Genomic DNA, 21,951 nt, shown 5'->3' with positions numbered 1-21,951 from the left:
TCATGAGATCTAGAGCTAGAAGGGACCACAGAGGCCCCCTTGTCTAACCCCTTCATTTTACAGATAAGGAAGCTGAGGCCCCGGGAGGTCTTGACTTGCCCAGGTCCTCTGACTCCCAATCCAGTCCTCTTTCCTTTGCCTCCTTTTGCTTCATACTGCCCTTAAATTTACCAGGTGAGGGTTTTGCATTGTTCATTTTACACAGTTAGGATAAGATCTGCTCATCCATCCCTGTTGGGATGTCTTCCAGAAAAGGCTGGATGACCATTTGAATTGAGTATGTTAAGCAGGGGATTGTTTTGAAGACAAGGGTTGGACTAGATAACCTCCAAGGTCCATTCCAGCTCTTAAACGCTCTGATTCTGATAGTCTGGGAGTTGAGCAGAGGGTTAGCCAGGACTTCACTCCAGGAATTCTGAAAGATCTTCCTCCTGCTATAACAAGTTTCTATTGATATTACTTCTGTCTGTTTTCTTCGATGAGGGGGAGATAACCTGGAAGACCTGGACCCTTCTACAAGCTAGTTCCAGCCCCTTATCTAGGTCACACAGTGCCTGTCTTTTGATCATTGATCCGGCTAGCTGCTGGGATTTTCTGACCTTCTCCTTCCTACACCCCTCCCCTCCCCACCAAGCTGGCATGGGTGTATGTATTTTTAAGTGGATGCATTTCAAGTAACTTTCATTTATACTGGGGGTGGGGGTGGGGGGTGAGATCATTTTTTTTTTCAAGCCAAGTAGAATCACTTCCATGTATAGTAATGTAATGAGTTTTCTGTGCTGGGTCATGGGATGATGGTGGCAGTTTAATCAAAGAAGACTGATGACTTTTCTAGATGAGATAGCACTGAAGATAGATTTGGACAAAATGTGGGGGCGGGGAGGGAGGTGGCGGAGCTGATATAGAGGAAGGGGATGTCTTATGCCTTAGAGGATCCTGGGGAAAAAAAAAACACAATGAAAATGTTGCTGTGTTAAAAAATCCCTGAGGGTCTTTAACCCTCACATCCAATACCATGAATGGAAATTATAGCATTAATTTTTTTTAAATAGAAAAGTTGAAATGCTCATAGAAGCTGCAACTGTGGTAAAATACTATTTCCAAAGGCGGTCCCGCCTTGCTTACATGGGTACCCAGTTCATGAGCCCAAGCTTCCACCGACACAAAGCTAGGATGGTAACCTGCTGTACCATGTCATGTAGCCAAGTGCTTGAGTCTTCATCTGTCAAGTATTCCACTCATTAGCCAAACTCAAATATCAACTCACTCTTTATTGTATTGTTAGGAAATTTCACTTATTTAGATTCAGTAAGTTAGAGAACTAATTAGTGGGTTTTGTAACCAGATGCCCTCATCTGTGACGATTTTGAAACTCGCCCTTAAATTCCATTCATATTTAAGCTGCTATTTGGTTTGGTTTCTCGCTATGTATTTGAAGATTGTAAAAGTCAAGGCATGTCTCTCACAAAACAAAACTGGAAAGAGGTCTGCCCTAAAGAGATGGCTTCGCTCCCTTAAACAAAAGGATTATTTTCAATAATCTCTTGTTGTTTGTTTTGCTCCAGGGAGTGTAATTTTCCTACCCTTACAGTCTTTGGCTTTCAGTGAGGACTCCTAGGATCCGGCCTTGAGAGATCATTTCATTTATCCCACTATCCTCACCTCCCACTTAATAATAAAACTGTTCCATACAGATGAAATTCTGTATTTGTAAAGAGCTTCCTTAGTAAATAACTTCAGGGTTTATCAGCCTTCACTGCCAGAAGAATCTTCTTTAGACTTAGATTTAACCTTGCTGTTTCATTGCTAAGGTTTTAAGCCTACCTCATTCTTTTATGTGGGGCTGCTAGACAGCGCAGTGCATAGAGCACCGGACTTGGAGTAAAGACTCTGAGTTCAAATCTGGCCTCAGACACTTACTTAGCTGTGTGATCCTAGACAAGTTACTTAACCCTGTTTGATTCAGTTTACTCGTGTAAAATGAGCTGGAGAAGGAAGTAGCAAGCTACTGTTGTGGCCCCAAATGAGGTCACAACAAGTTGGACACGAATGAACAACAACAAATTCTTTTACTTCTTGGCTGTCTCATAACTGTACTGTAGAACAGAGGTATCAAACTTGTCTTCTTCACATTAAAGGTATTTGGGAAATGTTTAACAAAATAAATAAAAATACAATGCGATATAGATAATGTTAATTTGTGGTTTTCTGAGTCTATATACATATACATACATACATATATATATATATATATATATATATATATATATATATATAGCCCTCGGGCATCTATTTATGCTTGAGTTTACTGGTGGTCTATGGCAAGGCTCAGCAAACTGACAGCTGTCTGATTTTGTACAGCCTGGGAGCTAAAAATTGATTTTACCCTTGTAAGTAAAGTTTTATTGTATTTTAAAAATGTAAAAATCATTCTTAGCTCATGGGCGGTACAAAAACAGGCACCAGACCCGTGTTGGGGGCAGTTATTTGCCAACCCCTGCTCTGAAGTCTTGTTTTATTCTGTCACCTGAGATCTGATTTGTAGCAGCTCACAGGCAGCACAGTATAACAGAAAGAGCCCTGACATCAAGAGTCAGACGACTCAGGTTCAAATCCTCCCTGTGTAACCCTAGACAAGTCATTTCATCTTTTAGCATCTCAGTTTCCTTTCTCTCAAAGGAGGGAGCTGGACGAGATCACCTCCGAGGTTTCTATGACTTACGCTATGTCAGTCATCTTTGCATCTTTCTTTAACCCTCCTCCATGTTCTTCAGAGTCTTCTTTAGTCGTAGAGCACAGGGTTGAGCAGCAGCAATAGCTGTCTGAGCAGGAATAATAATAATAATAATAGCTAACATTTATATAATGCTTACTATGTGCCAGGAACTATGCTAAACACTACAGTTATTCTCACTTGATCCTCACTGAGACCCTGGAAAGCTGGTGCTATTCTTATCACTACCATTTTACAGATGAGGAAACCGAAGCAGACAGGCTAAGTGACTTGCCCAGAGTCATACAGCTAGTAAGTAGGCTGGATTTGAATTAAGGTCTCCAGGCCCAGCGCTCTATCCACTGAGCCACCAGATGCCTCATGGTTTCCAAATGTTTCACTCCAATGTAGGTGTCTCTGGATCACTTTCCTTTTGCTGCTTTGTTTCTGTCTCCCTGTAATTTTCTTATCCATTATGATAGAAAATCAATCATGGCCGAGTCTGCCCAGAGCCATTATGGCTTTTCTGCATTTGCTGATTTTTTTTTCCTCTTCCCTAGCTAGTCTGGCCTTTTAAAATTTTACTCTATGTATTTTAAGCCATTTTTCTAATTTGCTAAAGTCATTTTGCATTTTGATCCTGGCTTCTAGAGTGCCGGTGAGCATTCCCCTCTTGCTCTGATGTTATCCATAAATTTAATGAGCCTCCTCTTTAATGCACTCACCCACATAAAAGTCTTAGACACCAGCAGGGCCTGAGGCCGACTGAACACCACTGCTTGTGTCTTTCTGAGTTGACATCGCTTCATCCCACATCAGCCTCTGCATGTGAAGGACCCCCCAGCCATTTGTGCACACACCTACGTTATGGAGTCTAGACTTGTTTCCTTGCCAGTGTGTCAGGACACTTTGGCTCATCTTGAAGATGTCCTGGGTGTGTCAGAATCTGCTGAGTCTCCTTGGCTCAAGCAGTAATTTACCTGCTACACTGTCATACCTCCTCACGCTGACTGTGACCAGCTACCAGCATTTGTCCTACAGCCAAAAGCATGCAAGTGCCTTTAGCAGACTACATAGGGCCATTAATATAAGGAGGAAGGTAGATCATTTAGGCAGAGACACAAATAGACCTTTGCTACAGGGGCCTCATGAGTACCAGAAGTCCCATATCACCGAGACCCAAAGCCTTTGTCATTGAGGCTTTGGAGCCACCAGAGACCTGGAAACAAAGCATGTCCCAAGTGTGTGGTAACTTCTGATTATGCCTTATTCTTCGCCATTTTGGGAGGAGGATATGGACTTGATGCAAAGTGCATGTTCCATCTGGTTGCAGACACAATCACCTGATCTTTACCAACCCAAATGCCTGATTTGATTTCCTTCCCAACTCCACCCCTTTTATTTCTAGGATTTGGAGAGAAAACAAGCTATATGCACTTTTATGTAAAGTAATGTAGCGAATTCTCCATGCTCTACCATGAAGGTGCCCAAAAGGTATTAAATATTCCTCCTTATGATGGTGTTGACTCAATCAAAGAAGCCTGAAGATTTTCTAGGTAAAACGATACTAAAAATAGACTTGAACAAAAGGAAGGGAGACAAATATGGGGGAGGATGGTATTCTGCAGCCACAGGACTCATGGCATAAGCCCCAGTCAAATGGTACTTCTACCTTCCTATGGCTAGCACACATTTAGTTCTCCTAATCCGTATAATTTAGAGCTTCTGACTACCAAATCAGAAAGTTCTTTCCCTTCTACTGCTTCTGGCTTAGTCCTCCCATGCCCTCTCCTGCTCTGCCCTCTTCCTTCATCCTGCCCTCTGGAATCCCTGTTCTATTGTTAACAAATGTCCCCTTGTCTCAGACTTTTTTCTCCCACTGTCCTTCCATCTTCTTGTGTGGAAACTGGCTCCCTCCAGAAGTCACTGAATCTAGTATACCTTCATTCATTTACCTTACACTGGGCCAGTGAGAAGGCATGTTCCTTGCTCTTTACTGCCACTTTGGGATCTTCCCTTTGATACCATCACTCAGCAACCTGTCTGCTTGGGGAGTTCACTCCATCTATCTATACCATCTTGTCTAGATCCTTATTGTAGCCATGTGCCAGCTTGGAAGTGGTTCTTTCTCCTTCCTCAAGAAATCTCCAGCTCAAAGTCTTGCTCTCCAATAGAATCCAAGGCCTCACATACAAGGGCTAAAGTCAATCCAGCCAAAGCCCATCCATGTACACATGGATATTCCCTCAGATACCCATACCTCACCTAGATGGTGAAATATATAGAGCATTGGGCCTGGTATCAGGAAGACCTGAGTTCAAATGTGGCCTCAGACACTTACTAGCTGTGTGTCCCTGGGCAAGCCACTTAACTTCTGTCTGCCTCAATTTCCTTAACTATAAAAATGGGAATAATAGCACCTATCTCTCAGGGTTGTTATGATGCTCAAATGAGATAGTATTTGTAAAGCTCTTGGCACAGTGCCAGGCACATAGTAGGTGCTTAATAAATGCATGTTCCTGCCTCCCTCCCACTCCCACCCTATACAATTGAACTACTCTACATCTTCACACTACCCAAGCCACTCACAGAGATGGTCATACCCTAGAACTCAAACTGCTACCCCCATGATTCAGAACTATTAACTTCCTCTCTGATCAGAACCTCCTGATCTTTCCCTCTGCTCCATTCTCTACCATGCCCTCAAACTATCATCTTATATCTCTTCTCCATTTTATAGCTAAAGTAAAAACAATGGTGGTTTTTACTCACTGTTTCTTTCCACCTCACACTCATATCTCATTACCTTGTAAACTTACCACTTGACCAAAATGGCTTTCTCCAATGTTACCAAGAATCTCTTGCCTAATAAATCATATTCTCAGTTCTCATCCTGGTTGACCTCTCTGCAGCTTTTGACATTTTTTTTTACCCCTTTCACTTATGTAATTCTCATCTCTCTTGGCTTCTTGGATGTTGCTCTCTCTTTGCATTGTTCCTACTGGTCTTACCATTCCTTCTCAGTCTCTTTTCCTGGATCCACTTCCCCCTATTTCCTGCAAGTATCTACAAGGATTTTGTTTTGATCTCTCTGTCTCTGTCTCTCCATTCTACATACATACATATTTGTGTGTGTGTGTGTATTCACACTGAATTTTAGATTTGTGAAGGACTTTGGTGCCTATCTTATCTACTCCATATCTGAGAAAGAGCCTCTTCTAAAACACACCCAATAGGTACACATCCTATCCTTTACTAGAAGACCTTCAATGAATGAGAACTGACCACCTCCCAAGCCAGCTTACTTTTTACCCTCACCTATAGTTAGGAAATTTCTCTTTATTTTAGCAAATCTAAATTTGCCTCTTTCCACCTACTTCTTCCCTCTGGGGCCCCCCAAAACCAAGATGATTCCCTCTTCCGTATGATAATCCTCCAATTAACTTGAAAATAGAGATCATGTCCCTCTTAAGTTTTCTGTAGGCTAAGCATTCCTGATTCCTTCAACTTCTACTCAAATAACGTGCTCTTGAGGTCTTTTTTATTCTGGATTCCTTCCTCTAGATACTCTGTACCTTTTCAAAATCCTTCTCAAAATGTGGTGCCCATAACTGAAGGCAGAGCCCCCATTGCGACCATATTTACACACACACACACACGTATGTATATTATATGCACATATATATGTGTATGTAGGCACGTATGTGTATATATTTCATCTAATTAGGTTCAGCCCAGTGTTCTAGATTGTCACGACCATTTTGGATCCTGACTGTTAGGTAGTGTTTTAGCAATCCCTCTCATCTTTGTGTCATCTATAAATGGATAAGGAATCCATCTATGCCTTTATCCAAGTCATAAATAAAAATGCCAAATAGCACATGACCAAGAACAGATTATTGAACACTCCAACAGAGAAGTTCTTCTAAATTAGCATTGAACCAGTAATGACTAAACTTTGGGCCTTGCTATTCAACCAGTTCCAAATCCTGCAAATGGTCATTTCAACAACTCATCTCTGTGCTTGTTATCTACAAGAGTATCATGAATGTCTTTGTCAAACTTTTGGCTAAATTCTAGATAAATGTTAAGATATATAGATAGATGTAGATAGAGATATAGAGGTATAATAGTCAATATCTCCTTGCCTCGTTTTCCTAACCTATAAAATAGGGATAAGAGTGGCACCTGGCTCACAGGGTTGTTGTGAGACTCAAATGTCATCAAATATGAAAAGCACTTTCAAATATTATAGTGCTGCATAGATTAGCTACTATCGTCTGCCAAGGATAAGTTCATCTGGGTGACTAGAACTCTTCAAGGGTACCTGGGTAATGTTTTTTCTACCTCATTTATTTTGGGTATCAGTTTACCTATTAGCCATTTTTTTTCTTTTCAGTTAAACCTGGGCATTCTCCTTTAAAGGGAAAATAGGAGCAAAATCAGAATTGAGAACTCTGCTTTCTCTTTGCCATCAATTCTTATGCCATCCACCCTAAGCAGTGCCCCCATACCTTCTTTGGTTCAATTCTTTTCCCTGGAACAGCTAAGAAAGAAAAACCTCCAGAACATGATTTTTGTGGTTCTTAGCTTTCCAGTCACACAGTTGACTGAAAGGTACAGAGAATGCCATAGACCCCTGTGCTGCTAGCTTGACAACTACAAAAAAGCATTTGATTCAGAAAAGCAAAATCCTACTATAAAGGTTCTGCTCTGACAAGATGTCTATCATGCATATGTCAAAGTCATATAAGAAAAAAATAATAACAAAGAACTTTCTTCATCAATCCTCCGATTGTTACTATCAACTGAGGAATAAAATGAGGAGATAGCTGCTTACTAAACGTGCTTGCTACTTTTGTAAATGTGTACTGCATAATAGAAATGGAAAAAAAGAATTCCTTTACAGATGTTAAGGCCCTCCAGTTGCTTGCTGTTTGTAGATGACGTTATGTTGATTATATCAGGCTCTGGGGCATTACAGAGACTCTTAAAGCTATAACCATTCAAAATTGAGTTCATCCTAATGCACACATGAAAGACTGACCGGATGAAGAATTCTAGATTATGATATGCAGTTAGAAGGCCAGATTATAGAGCTGGACCATCAATACCTTTATCCTAGACAAACCCTGCAGATGGAGAGTGAAGTGGGCTTGGCATCAAATAGGAGAAGGAGGAGAACTACCTGGATTGCATCTGAGAAATGGCACAGGGCTTTTTATGACCAGAAGCTTTTCCCGGAAATGCTAGGTTCTTAGTATTCATAGCCTAGTAGTGATGCTAAGAGTACCTCCAAGTCACAGAATGCCACAGTCTCTGATCAACTAAGGTTGATAGTCATACAGATGGAAATGGAAACTGAAGGGGAGCATGAGTAGGCTGCAGTATATTACCAAGGAAAATAATGTACAGGAAAAGCAACATAAAGGCTATCAACAGAGAGGTAAGACCAGAAAAGGAGGTAGGCTGGTCACATTACAAGAGTGAGGAATACCCAATGAACAAATAGCCTGTGTTCTCCATTGGTACTGAGAAAATGTCAAGAGTTTTAGACACAGGGTCAGAATGAGTTAGCACAATGGAAAAAGTACGAGCTGTCTATCATTGCATTTATGTTTGTGGTCTTTAGAACCAATTAGCCAAAGTGACTCCATATTAGAATCCTATCACCCAAACTGCAGTATCATAACATATATTTCAAAACTCACAATTATTATGCCCCAGGTATAAGTGTTCTTTCCTGACACATTTTTTTCAAAGCATTTTCAAACTTTACTTCACATTTACCACATTCTAGCTTGTACCATATGTATTTGCCTACATTTCATAGACTCTCTTCCTTCTTAAACTGCAGGTTCCTCGAGGGCAAAGACTATTTTTTTATCTTTATACCCTCAGTGCCCAGTAAGTGTTTAATAGCTATTTGATGAATTGAATCAAATACCGGCTGTGGTCCGACGTGGTCTTTATTGTTAGCATGCCTTTTCTTTCTTTTTCAAAGTTATTATTTAATGCACATCTTCCTCATTTTACAGGCTTTACTTCTCAGTGCAAGTCCGTGGGGAGAGTGAAAGAGAAAAGCTCCTATTAATGTATCAGACAAATGATCAAATAGTAAATGGACTCTTTCCTCTGAACAAGGAACTAGCAGTGGAAATGGCTGCTCTTTTAGCTCAGGTAACTTCTATGTGCAAGTACTCCTTTGCAAAGATCAGATAATAATTGATATTCTGGACTAAATGTAGTAAAACAATGTACCTTTAGCAGTTCTTGAACTTCATTTTGCCATGATTAACACCTTAAAAATTACAGGCCCAGTAATTACAGTTTGACTCCAAATTACTGACACTCTAGTAGAGATGATACAGAATGAGATAGTATTCCATAAAGAGAATCTGGGTTCTTAATTATCCTGAAATTAAGCCACGAGGCTTTGAATTTAATAAAGGAGCATGAGTGTAGAAGTGTGGGGCTGAGAATGCCAGGGTAACATATTTGGATTACATCCTATTCTTTAAACAATGTAATATGTATGTATCAGAGTTTAGGAGGATTAGAACATTTTCTCTTCCTAAAAAACCATTAAGTGGTTTGACACGGATAAATTAAGATTGCATTTTAAAGCATTTATCTAACTTCCACTTTGGATACGAGTTTTGTAATCATTTTATTAATCTTCACAACAATTTCCTAAAAATCTCCAATAATCAAAAGTTGCGTCTTATAAATAAATATTGTTAATGCTCATTTTACATGGGACAAATTGCTGAGGCAAAAAGCAATGAATGTCGCACAACGCATCTAGTGAGAGAAGATTTGAAGTTATATCCCTTTCACAGAATCACAGAATTTCATGAAAAGAAAGGGACCTTGACAGCCATCTAGTCCACCCTATACCTGAAACAGAACCCCCAACTATAACACACCCACCTGCTCATCCAGTCCTTGCTTGAAGACCACTGAGAAGAGGCAACTCACTACCTCTAGGTTATGGCTTCTGAACCTTTTTGGTATCATGGACCTCCTTGGTGGATCATCTGGTGAAGCCTATGGGCCCCATCTCAGAATAGTGTTTTCAAATAATCAAAGGAAATACTAAATTTCAGTCTGAGATTAGTGAAAATAAAGATGTGATTTTTCTTCCCATCCAAGTTTATAGCCCCCCTGAAATCTATCCACAGGCTACCTTTGGGGTTCATGGACCCCAGGTTAAGAACCCCTGCTCTAGAGGCAGTCTGTTCTCTTTTTGGATATTTCTAATCATTAGTAAAATTTTCCTGACATCAAGACCAAGTTTGTCTCTTTGTAGTACCCATTCATTACTCCCATTCATCCCCTCTGGGGTCAAATACAATCTGGCTAATCCCTCTTCTATGTAGCCTTTCAAGTATTTGAAGGGAGTTATCATGGCGCCATACCACCACTCAGGCTAGGGGTAAATGCAGGTGATACATACTATATGATTACAAGTTGGTACTTTAGCGGTACTTAAAAGGACAATTAAAATAGTTTAAACATAGAATTTTTATTTTAATGGCATTTTTAAAATGGAATTCAAACTTCGATATTCAGTGAGGCAGAGAGGTGACCCAGTGGGTGGAATTCTGAGCTTGGAGTTACAAAGACTGGCTCAGATCTAGCCTCAGACACTAACTGTGCGACCCTGAGCAAGTCACTTAACTTCTGTTTGCCTCAGTTTCCTCCTATGTAAAATGGAGATAATTATAGCACCTACCTCTTAGGGTTGTTGTGAGGATCAAGTGAGATTATATTTGTACAGTGCTTAGCAAAGTGCCTGACACTAAGTAGGCACTTAGCAAATCTGTACTTTGTTCTTCCTCATTTGTAAAAACAGGAGGTTGGACTCAATGACATCCAAGATCCCTTCCAGTTAGTTCTAAATCTATAACTCAATGATTCTGTGACATCAGTGAACATTCATTCTTTAAATTCCACAATCATATGATCAAGACAAATGGATTATATACTCTATACATAACAGTAGTAGCTTCATTCTCTATTTATTTTAAAAGTCAAAACTTTCTCTGACATCCCACAGTTTCTATTTCTTAATTTTCCTACTAGGTGGAGATTGGAGATTTTGAGAGACCTTTCTCAACTCCAGCAGGACAAGTGACCTGTCAATATAAGGCAAACCAAACACTAAAACAAGTCATAGAGAAATTTTATCCTAAAAGGTATAAGAATGGCTGTTCTGAAGAACAATTAAGGTAGGAAAAAAAAGTTCCTGAGTATTTCATGCCTAATGATGTATGTATGCATCATCTAAAGTTTAGAGCAAGGGCTATTAAGTTGGGGCCCATGAGCTTCTTGAAAACCCTATTTTGATGTAATTGGTATCCTCTGTAATTCTATTTATTTTATTTTATGCATTTAAAAACATGATTCGGGGCAGCTAGGTGGCACAGTGAGTAGAACTCCAGCCCTGGAGTCAGAAGGACCTGAGTTCAAATATGACCTCAGATACTTGACACACTTACTAGCTGTGTGACCTTGGGAAGTCACTTAACCCCAATTGCCTTGCCTGCCCCCCTCCAAAAAAACAAATAAACAAAAAAAAGCATGATTCTGATTGCCAAAGGGGTCCAAGCCACAAAAAAGATGAAAAACCTCTGGTTTAAAGAATATATCCTCATAGGAAAGTCCAGTGAGATTTTATTGGTGGTAGATTTCATTTTCAAGACTATTTTCTTGTCCATATCAAGGCTATAAAAACACAAAAATTTACTGGTTTGTGTGAAAATGGAGATAATCAATATAAGGCAAAGAGGATGAAAATGCTTGTTGCTAGTTAACTGGTTATGCTTTTCATGTGGTTTTAATTACTTCATGTACAAACTAAGCATGCCTTCATATTAGAATCTTGGCTCAGCCCCCTCCAAGATCTGAATTCACATGTTCTAGGTTCAAAACTGAGTGTTATTTCCAAAATCACTTTCCATTCAGCTCAAATTATGCCCCCCGCCCCCCCACACACAGAGTAGCCTTCAGCAAAGCTTAGTCTTCAACTCAAACTAATATCTAGGTTTCTCCAGAGACTCCCCCATCTTCCCCCTAGCCATTATATATCCTCCAGCTGTGGGAGTAAAGCACATTATACTTTCAGCCTCAAGATGTAGGTACTGCTTAGGAAGTTCCTAGTCTCTTTCGTATTTGTAATGACATTTTTTTTCTTTTCTTCAATGGGGGGTGGTGGTGGGAGGGAGAGGAAATAGATTTTTGTTATTGAAAAAATAAAATTTGATTTTAAAAAGTGAAAAAACAAGACAAACACAGCCCATTCCACCTTTGGATAATTCTAATTTTCATACAGGTTTCCCATAAATTGAATAAAAAAGAAGTTCCTAGTCTCTTGCTAGGAAGTTGTCTTCTGAGACTCTTAAACTTGAGGCTGTTAGAAGTGTGGCAACCCCTAAAGCTGGTGCTTTCCAACCAGGAAGTATCCCTAATAAGGATGCACTTTTTTCACCTAAAATGTTCTATCAATATCTTTTACTGTTTATATCACCTTAACTCCTGAATATATTCCTCCTCCCCTACCCAATGAGCCATCTGCTTGTATCAAAGAAGAAAAAGAGAAGGAAAAAAAAGAAAGCAGTTCAGCAAAACTAACCAACAGATCGACTAAGTCTGACATGTATGTAGCATTGCGTACCCATAGTCTCCCACCTCTCCAATGCAGAGTAGCAGGTGCATTTTCCAAGTTTTTGTCTGTGTGTTGTTTATTGTTTTCCTGCATCTATTTAGTTTCCTTTGGTCAAGTAAATCTTATACTACTTCATTGAATTCCTTATTTCATTTTTTCCCATTTATTTAGGACCATTTGTTTAGAAATTCCCCTGAAGGCCTATTTTAAAATGCATATATTCCTAGGGCCCATTAGACTACTTTACCCTAATATATTGCCTTTCCTGGCTGGATGGTTGTAGAGGTAGCCCCAGAGCACTGGGTTATGTCTGAACCTCAGGAAGCAGGAATACTCAAAGTGAGAAACAGAGAAGTTGGGAGGGAAGGGTGTAGAAAGGGATTGTGGCAGTTGCTGAAGACAAATGTCATTCTACTTTATTATTGTGCCTAGGCTCAGCTATGGAAAAGTTCTACATCACAGTTTTGGGGTTTGTAAATGTTCAGGAGAAATGAAATACTAATTTGTACTCTAGATTATAGATTTTTCCGCTTTTTTTTTTAAAGACAACTTTGTCAACGATTGTCAACTAGATGGATGGCTCTCCGTGGACACAGTGCTGCTGACTGTATGCGCATTTATCTGACTGTAGCCAGAAAGTGGTCATTCTTTGGTGCAAAGTTGTTTCTTGCAAAAGTAAGAAATTTGTGGGAAAGGGGTTTTTAGATTGCATCTTTGTGTATATACCACTCTTGCTCCAACCCAGCGAATCAAGGTAGAGTTATAAATCATCAATAGTGTGCAGTAATCTAAACATATTTTAAATTTAGCTTTAAAATGCATTTCAAAATAGGGACTGTTGAATGCAGACATCAGAAGGGGCTGCCTGTCTTTGATCCTAACTGACCCCATGATTGGAGCAGGTTCAAATCAGTTTCCCAGTTGCTGCACCTGGAGCCTAAACCCAAGCCCAGTAAGATATTACTCCTATTCCCACCTCCAGGTTCCCCCAGCATTCTCTATGAATTTTTCATTGTTATGCAAAACAACTTATGTAACAGATTCCCAAGGTCGTGCCTTCACTGAGACTATCTCCCTATTGCTATTTAAAACTGCCTCTTCTGTCCATCTTGGGCATTACAGTACTTGTTGCTGCACAGTGCTGGAAATAGCAATTCCCTTGTTTTGATTAAAAGACCCTAGTTTTTGCTCTTTTGGCAGCCTTCTTTATTTCAGTTTGAGAGAACATAATCCCAAACTCTGGGAATTCTGAACAACGTAAACAAAATAATGAAAGAACGCACTGAATGAAAGGGCTAGACAGGAATACCCAATTCCCTGTCTTTTTCTCAATCTCTATTATGCTGGTAGAATTCATGAGAAGCTAAACTCAGTTTCCCTTTCTACAAAAACTGCTTAGCTCATACCTTTCCTGGAGTAGAATAGGAGGCAATTTATGCTTAAACACCTTTCTTGGTGACTGTATTATTATCAAGTGAGAGATGAGAGGTACTGGGTATAATTCAGCAAGAAGTTCCAAAGGCCTCTGGGAACTGGGAGCTATAATTCAAGGTTGTCAGTAATGAGATGAGAAAGCCAACCTTAAAAAATGTGCCTAAAATAAAAGGCAGTGTGGAGCGGCAGTAGAGGTTTTAAGTCTCCATTATGCTGCTTACTCCCTGTCTTAACTTGGACTGGTCATTTAATATTTGGGGGCCCCCAGTAGGTCTCTTTCTATACTCCTCTTATAGATCTTAGTAACTAACATTTATGTAGTTCTCTGGGGGTTGCAAAGCCCTTTGATATACATTTTTATTTGATTCTCACAAGAGCCCTGTGAGCAAGCACAGTATTAGCCCCATTTCATTGAAGGGGAAATTGAAGCTAAAAGAGGTGGTGGTGGTGTTGATGATGATAATGATGATGATGATGGTGATGGTGATGGTGATGGTGATGGTGATGGTGATGGTGATGGTGATGGTGATGGTGGTGGTGGTGGTGGTGGTGGTGGTGGTGGTGGTGGTAATGATGGTAATGGTAATGATCTGCTGCTCTGCCTTGTTTCAGTTCCAAGGAACAAGATGCCCCTCTCAAGTTAATCTCGTCACCATGCTACTAACTCAAACCTTGACATAACCCATGTCCCTCAGTCTCCTCCCCATTCTGGTTATAGGGGTAGGGGGACCAGTACCAAACCCCTTCTAATGTCTTCCTTTATAGAGGACAGAAACTGGACTTCTGGGTTCACTATGCTCTGCATCTTCTGCTTTGCCTGGTTTGAACTCCATGAAAACAAAATGTCCCCATGCAGGGTGTCCCCGGAGGTCTTCCTGCCTTGTTTTGCGTGTTGTCCCCCTTATTAGATTGTAAGCTTCTTAAAGGCAGAGACTATCTTTCTTTCTGTTAATTGCATCACCAGAGAGGAACACATAGTAGGTCCTTAGTAAATATTGATCAGATTGATGATGATGATGATAGCTGATTTTTGTATGGTGCTTTAAGACATTTTATAAATATTATGCCATTTTATCCTCACAACAATCCTGAGAGTTAGGTGCTATTGTTATCCCCATTTTACATATGAAAAAACTGAGGCAGACAAAAGTCAGGTGTCTTCCTCAAGGTTGTACAGCTAGTAAGTGTCTGAGACAGGATTGGAACTCATGTCTTCCTGACTCCAGGCTCTATCCACTGTACCACCCAGCTGCCTTAGGTGACTTGTCTTTGATAGCACAGCCAGTTTAAGAGATAGGTTTTGTTAACTCCGTAGATGAAAAAAATCTTTAAAGATGATTTGGGAAATTATCAAGCAACTTGTTACCATACATTTTTTAAGCGGATGGGGACTGAACCTGTGATTTCATTGGTATTAGGGAAGGCCTAAAAGAGAACACTCCCTGTAGCAACTCAGGTCAGCACATTCTCTGCCACCTGTAGAATTAATTGTCTAGAGCCCGCAGCAGGGAAACGACTTCTTGAGATCCCAAGCCTTTAGTGTCAGAGGCAGATTGTGGAGATTCTGCTTATTTCCAGGCCAGCTCTCTATCTGCTGTGTCAAGTGATAACATAGGTGGGAGTTTCGTGTTCCATGAGCTGCGTCTAGCTATTCTTGTTCCTCATCCTCTTAATTAGCAAGGCTTCCTCATTCTTGTGAGTGCCAGCCTCCCTGAACTCCAAGATTTATACCTAATGAATGTTATGATAGTCTGCTGCTTTTTCTGTACTTGTAGCTTTTGAAAGTGTTCAGTATATTTGACCTAAACGGGATTAGTCCTGGTTGCTCACGTTTATTTGGACATTTTAAAAAAATCCATACTTTGAAAATGAATGTTAACCAAGCAACTTAAACCCTAGCTAGAATTTTAGTACCTCACAAGTCTGGACAAATAAGTAATTACAGAATACTAAAAGTTACTGTTTTTTAAAAAAAGTACCAACTGTCGTTTTTTTTCTAATTCCAGGACAAAATTTGAGGAAATTTAGAATAGTTCTGACTAAGCATCCAATTCAGTATGGTTTGATTTCTTTAATGTCAGGCGTTTTCCATTAACAAATGTTCCTGTCTTTTAATGTGACATTTATAATATGTGGGGTTATTTATCCCTCCTATTTCACAGCCAGTAACTCCATCAACACTGGGAAATACTTTCATATGGCTAGCTGTACATGAAGATGGAATTAGCATCTTGGAATATAACTCCATGGTAAGAATAAATCACAAAACTTTTTGATGTAGGTAATGCTATATTTAGCATTTAAGTTGGCTACATTCCATTCAGCTACAAGACCTGTCATAAAAAGGTAGGCTAAAAACAAAAGGGGAAAATTACAATCATGATTGTATTAGGATTCTTGAAATGGCAGTTTGCACAGTATATTACATTAAGAGGACATTTTCTGTGTATGAGACAAATTATATTGCGGTATTATTAAAATAGAAATTTTAATTGCATAGGTCAAAAAATTCAGTATCATTGAGTTTTCTCCAAAATGGTTCTTGTAATACCTCTAATTCTTCACTTTGCAATATGCAAATTATTATAATAGGGCTTTCCCATGATCAAAGAAAATGACATTAATAATGTGAAAGACTGTGTACCCCTCCACATATACAAAATTTAAATTTTTTTCTTGCCTTTTCTTTGCAAACTAAATTAGTTTATGATCAAGTGAACAAACATTGCTTTAATACAGATGTTGACTGCCATAATTAAAGGTTATCCCCTCTTGAGATCTTAATTTTAACCTGACTTTCATATATATTTTTAACATCTTTTTTTGTTTGTTTTTAAAACCTGAGAAGAAGACATGCAAATTGTATTAGTGCATACCAAAAATCTAATGATTAATTTGCCAGAATCAATTGTTGGTTCTGTGTATACTAGTAGTCTATGGTCACCAGGAATGTCAAGAGAGGTCATACTTTTCTGTGCAATAACCCAGTGATTCTGTCTTCAGTTGCCCCTACTGAAACGTGTTTTAGAGGAATTTAAATCTTCTGGATAGTTTCAGACTCATAAATGAATGTCTTGAGTGTAGGTTACACTTCTTATAATTAAATTAAATTACACTTCTTTATAATTAAATTACACTTCTTATAACTAAACAATTTCGAAGAATATTAAAGCTTAACTAAACATATTTGTTACAAAGGTTTTGTTTAATTTTTTTCCAGGGGAGAGAGGTTGGGTAGGTGAAGGGGAGAAGAAAATAAATGCTTGTTAATTTTTTAAAAATAAAATATAATTTAAAAAATCAGTGCACACTAGTAAATAAATACAGAACCGCAAAATACTGAACCACATTTTCTCAGTATGTTTTTTTTTTTTGCCTCAGCATCTTTGGGCAGTGCAGAAATGAAGGTCACAAAGGTAACATTGAGCAAATTACTGCTCCAGAGTAGCATCAACCACTGTCCCAAAAATGTCCATTGCCATCAAACACCTACTGTCCAAATGATATAAGGGACAAAGCAGAATACTAAAACAAGTTAGAGTAAGAACTTAAATGTTCCACGTGGTTTGTCGATTGTTCTCTTCGTTTTTATCTTGTGAACTTAATTAGTCATGTGTGCATTTGGGAAATTATTTCAGAAACTAGCAAATACTGCAACAAAAACTTGCAAATGGTTAAAATGTATTCATCAATTTAGCCTTTATATTATCAGTTGGGTTAATTAAAATTGTTAATTTTATATACTTCTTTGGTGGCATAAAACTTATAACTTGGCTTTCTTCTGTCTTAAGAGGTTAATAGTAACATATGCGTACAAAACCCTAATGACCTTTGGGGGTTATCAAGATGACTTTATGGTGGTAATTAACAGTGCACATTCCAAGGACAAGCCAACAGATAAACTCCTCTTTACCATGGCAAAGCCTAAGGTAAGTGGGAAGACTTCTGCCAACTTTGGCAGCCTATAGACTGCTTTTTTGTTTGTTGTTATTGAAGTAAATATTGAATGAGGGAATGAATGAATGAGGAGCCATTTATTAAGTATCTACTCAGTGCCATGTACCGTGCTAAGTGTTGGGGATATAAATACAAAAAAAAGGAGACAGTCTCTGCCGTCAAGGTGCTTACAGTCTCATAGGGAAAGACAACACATAATAGCAACAGCTGGGGAGATCTGTTTTGGTTAGGAAAAGCCACAGGGATGGTAATTGCAATCAAAGGGTAATTGATTGATACAAGTTTGTCAGGAATAGTAGTGTTTATAATGAGTGGAGAAAAAGAGTATATGTGAAATCATGGCATGAAGATGACCTAGGAGCACATTAGTGGGTCTGCTTAGATGTTAGATGTTAGATACAGTTTGTCATTATTATTCAGTCACTTCAGTCACGTCTAGTTCTCTGTGACCCCATTTTGGGGTTTTCTTGGCAAAGATACTAGAATGGTTTGCCATTTCCTTCTCCCGCTCATGTTACAGATGAGGAACTAAGGCAAAGAGGGTTAAGTGACTTGTCCAGGGTCACACAGCTAGTAAGTGTCTGAGGCCAGATTTGAGCTAATGAAGATGAGTCATCCTGATTCCAAGCCTATTGCTCTTCCCGCTGAGCCAACTAGCTGGCCCATGTTAGATATGGTAAACACTCACTAAGCAGGAGCCCAGAGCTGCAGAGTAAGAACTGGAGTACTAGAGGGCAAGAACGTGGAGACGTGAAACTGGGTAGGGGGAAAATGATGCCTACTTTGAGTTTGAAGTTATTACTATTATAAGATAATTTTGTAGGGGAAAAAAAGTTGAAATACAACAGATCATACAATTAGCTTGCCTGCTTTTACTCTTCCCATGAACCTTCTGTGAAGTCTTAGGATAAGGATAAGGACTGAAAATGTGATTGCATTGATACAGGGAACTCCCTAGTCAAGAAACTCCCTGTAGCAATACAGGACAGTATCTTCTCTGTGACTTAGAAACTTAAGGAGTTCCCTAGACAAATGAGAAAAAAATCTTTGAAGTAAGTTTCTCTAACAAAGGTCTCATTTCTAAGATGTATTAGAGAACCAGTTAAAATTTATAAGAATAAAAGCCACTCCACAACTGAACAATGGTCAAAGGATACGAACAGGCAGTATTTAGAGGAAGAAATCTAAGCTATCAATAGTCATATAGGAAAATGCTCTTGATTACTAATAATTAGAGAAATGTAAATTAAAACAACTTTGAAGTTCCACCTCACTCCCATAAAATTGGCAAATTTTACAAAAAAGGGAAATGACAAATGCTGGAGGGGCTATGAGAAAACGGGTACATTAATGTGCTGCTGATGGAATTGTGAACTGGTCAAGCCATTCTGGAAAGCAATGTGGAACTATGCCACAAAAAGCTTGTAAATGGTGCACGTACCTTTTGACCTGCCAATATCACTGCTAGGTTTCTACTTCGAAGAGATCTAAGAAAGAGGAAAAAGACATATATATGCTAAAAATATTTGTAGCAGCTGTTTTTGTTGTGGTAAAGATTTGTAAATTGAGGAAATGTCCATCAATTGGAGAATTAACAAGTGATTATATATGAGTATAATGGAATACTATCATGTTATAAGAAATGATGAAGGGAATGGTTTCAGAGAATCCTGAGAAGACTTCTATAATCTGATGCAAAGAAGTGAGCAGAACCAGGACAATTTATACAAGAGCAACAATATTACAAAAACAAGACCTTTGAAAGACTTGGGGACTCTGATTAACACGATGACCAATCATATTTTCCAGAGGACTCCTGATGAAACATGCTACCTATCTGATAGAGATTAAGAATGCAGAATGAGACTTTTTTTTAACATGGCCAATATGGGAATTTGTTTTGCTTGTCTATGTTTGTTTGTAAGGGGTTTTATTTTTGTTTTTCTTGCTTTCTCAATGGCAGCAGTAGGGATGGGGGGAGGAGGCAAGTAGGAGGAAGAAAGGGCAAATCTTGAAAACAAAATTTAACTTAAAGGTAGGGGGAGGGGTAGCCTAGAACAGTGAGGGGCTAAGTGACTTGCCCAGGGTCCTACACCCAACATGTGTCAGAGACAGAGTCTGAACTCAGGTCTTCCTGGCTTCAGGGCCAGCTGTCTTCTGAGCCAGGCTGCCTCATATACTCAGTGAATTCTTGTTCAGTTGTTTTCTATCCATGGAACAAAGGGAACCAGTGAAATCATAGGCATATCTAAGTGGAGTTAGCTCACAGTTCAGCTCTCTTGTCCTTTAGGAAATGACAATAATGAGACATTCTTATTTTTCTTTTCTAGATTCTTGAAATAACTCTTTTGGTTGCCAGCTATATTAACAACTTCCATCAGCAAAAAGCAGCTCTTCACCACCTCTCAGCTCCTGCACTCCTGTCTGCTCGAAAAGGAGGGCCCAAAACCAAGGACACAGGGAGCCAGCCGCTCCTGTTAAACAGCAGACCAACTAAAGGCCCAACTTTACTGTGAAATTTCAGAAGCTGGTGACGCTATGAAGTAGCCGAATGTCTGGGAATGTTACTGGGTGTGCTCCACGGTGTTTGCACTGAAGAGCATGATGCACCCATCAATATTTCAAAAAAAGATACGAAACATTGTTACTCCTTTTCACATGACTGTTTAAAATATAAATGAACACTTAGTTACAGTAGAACAAAATAAAAACTGTTTACAAACACTAAACTGGTTTAATCATACAGTCAGGGCTTTGAAGAGCCCTTCAAAGGTCAAATTGTCCAACCCTCTGCCAATACTCAGTTGAGTATTGGTCATATTTGTGAAAATCTTGAAAAATAGGTTCTAGGGACAGCTAGGTGGTGCCGGCCCGAGACACTTGACACGTACTAGCTGTGTGACCTTGGGCAAGTCACTTAACCCCAATTGCCTTGCCAAAAAGCAAAAAAAAAAAAAAAAGAGGTTCTATAGCCTCCCTTTGTAACCTGTTACTCAGAAGTTACTAATTAAGTAAAAATTGAAGTTACCTTTAGTGAAAGTATAATTGAAAAAGTAGAGAATAGAAAGTTCAAGGAAACCGTTGCAGTTTGGGAAATGTTTTACATGGTACAGTGGGTCTGCTAGAGTTGTGTGTGATAAACTAGAAAACCTCCTACAGCACTTAAAAACTGTGCCCCTTCAACATTGCCAGGTCACTGACATAAAATTCTGTTGCCCTGAAATTTAAAAGGTAAAAGTGATTCCCAACTTGCCTTGGCTTTCTGCGCTCTATGAATTTGCTGAAAAATCCACAGCTTTCTTCTCCTTTGGTTCCATGCGCTTCTCACTGTCCTTAATTGAATAGAATAGTATTTGAAGCCATGCATTCCTTTTTTTCCCACATATGGTATAGCACTTTACCTGAAGGGAATGCAGCATCAATGTGTCTTCTGAATTTTTATTGTCTCAAAGGTTAGTAGCCTTCAGAATTTTAAAAATAGAATACATTAAACTTGATCAATGCATTTTTAACATAGGATTATAAATCATGGGGTGATTCCTCAAAGCTTAAAAAAAACGGTGTCCTTTTGTTATTGAATTTTTCAATTTCAGGGTAACGTCCTTATTGCTGAAGGAAGTCGTATTTGTGTAAATGACTTGAACCCTTTCTATGGAACCAACTGGAGACTAAACATATCTATGAATTAATCCAGGTGGGCACTCCCTTTAATGATGAAAATTGAAACCCGGCCATCCATGCCTGCTTGTCAGCTGGGGTGCTTGTCAATGTCCTGTAAATCTTCCACTGAGAGCCTCCCTCTTCATCTCTTAATATTTAGTGGATACCATATTTTATGGAGCCCATGGGCTGTCTATTTATTTAAACGTTTTTAAGATGATTTATTTTTTAAAAACAGCTTTTGCTGTTACCTCATGCTGTTACTCAAGGAGGTAAAGACTTGGTTTTTGGAAGCAGGAAGCTTGTTAAATTACTGGGCAATGCAGTATAGAGTTCATGTCAAAAGAAAATGTTTAACATAAATTTCTGCTAGAGATTGGAATTATAGTGGCTGGGGTGAGGGAGGGGAATGAAATGTAAGCATTGTAGTACTCATCATTAGTAACTACTCACAACTTTAATTTATGTGGAGAATATTTGTATTTATTCTTTTGGACATATATTTATCGCTTTTCAC

The 21,951-nt window shown here is 39.0% G+C and overlaps 1 protein-coding gene across 2 annotated transcripts in view; it reads left to right on the top strand.

The window, feature by feature from the left end:
- The window catches only part of PLEKHH2 (pleckstrin homology, MyTH4 and FERM domain containing H2), a 118,778-nt gene extending 98,116 nt beyond the window's left edge, over window positions 1–20,662 (top strand). Inside the window, exons 25-30 of one of the 2 annotated variants that reach the window (XM_036752063.1) lie at window positions 8,752–8,893; window positions 10,802–10,947; window positions 12,929–13,058; window positions 15,980–16,066; window positions 17,609–17,746; window positions 20,105–20,662. In XM_036752063.1, the coding sequence (XP_036607958.1) occupies window positions 8,752–8,893; window positions 10,802–10,947; window positions 12,929–13,058; window positions 15,980–16,066; window positions 17,609–17,746; window positions 20,105–20,290 (829 nt within the window). In that variant the 3' untranslated portion in view covers window positions 20,291–20,662. Of the gene's footprint in view, window positions 1–8,751; window positions 8,894–10,801; window positions 10,948–12,928; window positions 13,059–15,979; window positions 16,067–17,608; window positions 17,747–20,104 lie in introns of those variants that run through there. The other variant, XM_036752064.1, reaches the window with a different exon arrangement.
- The last annotated feature ends 1,289 nt before the right edge of the window (window positions 20,663–21,951 follow it).

This window comes from Trichosurus vulpecula, chromosome 3 (genome assembly GCF_011100635.1).
Source record: "Trichosurus vulpecula isolate mTriVul1 chromosome 3, mTriVul1.pri, whole genome shotgun sequence".
Classification (NCBI taxonomy): Eukaryota; Metazoa; Chordata; class Mammalia; order Diprotodontia; family Phalangeridae; genus Trichosurus; species Trichosurus vulpecula.
Note: the sequence above shows the minus strand (reverse complement) of the source record. Positions and strands in the feature narration are given on the sequence as shown.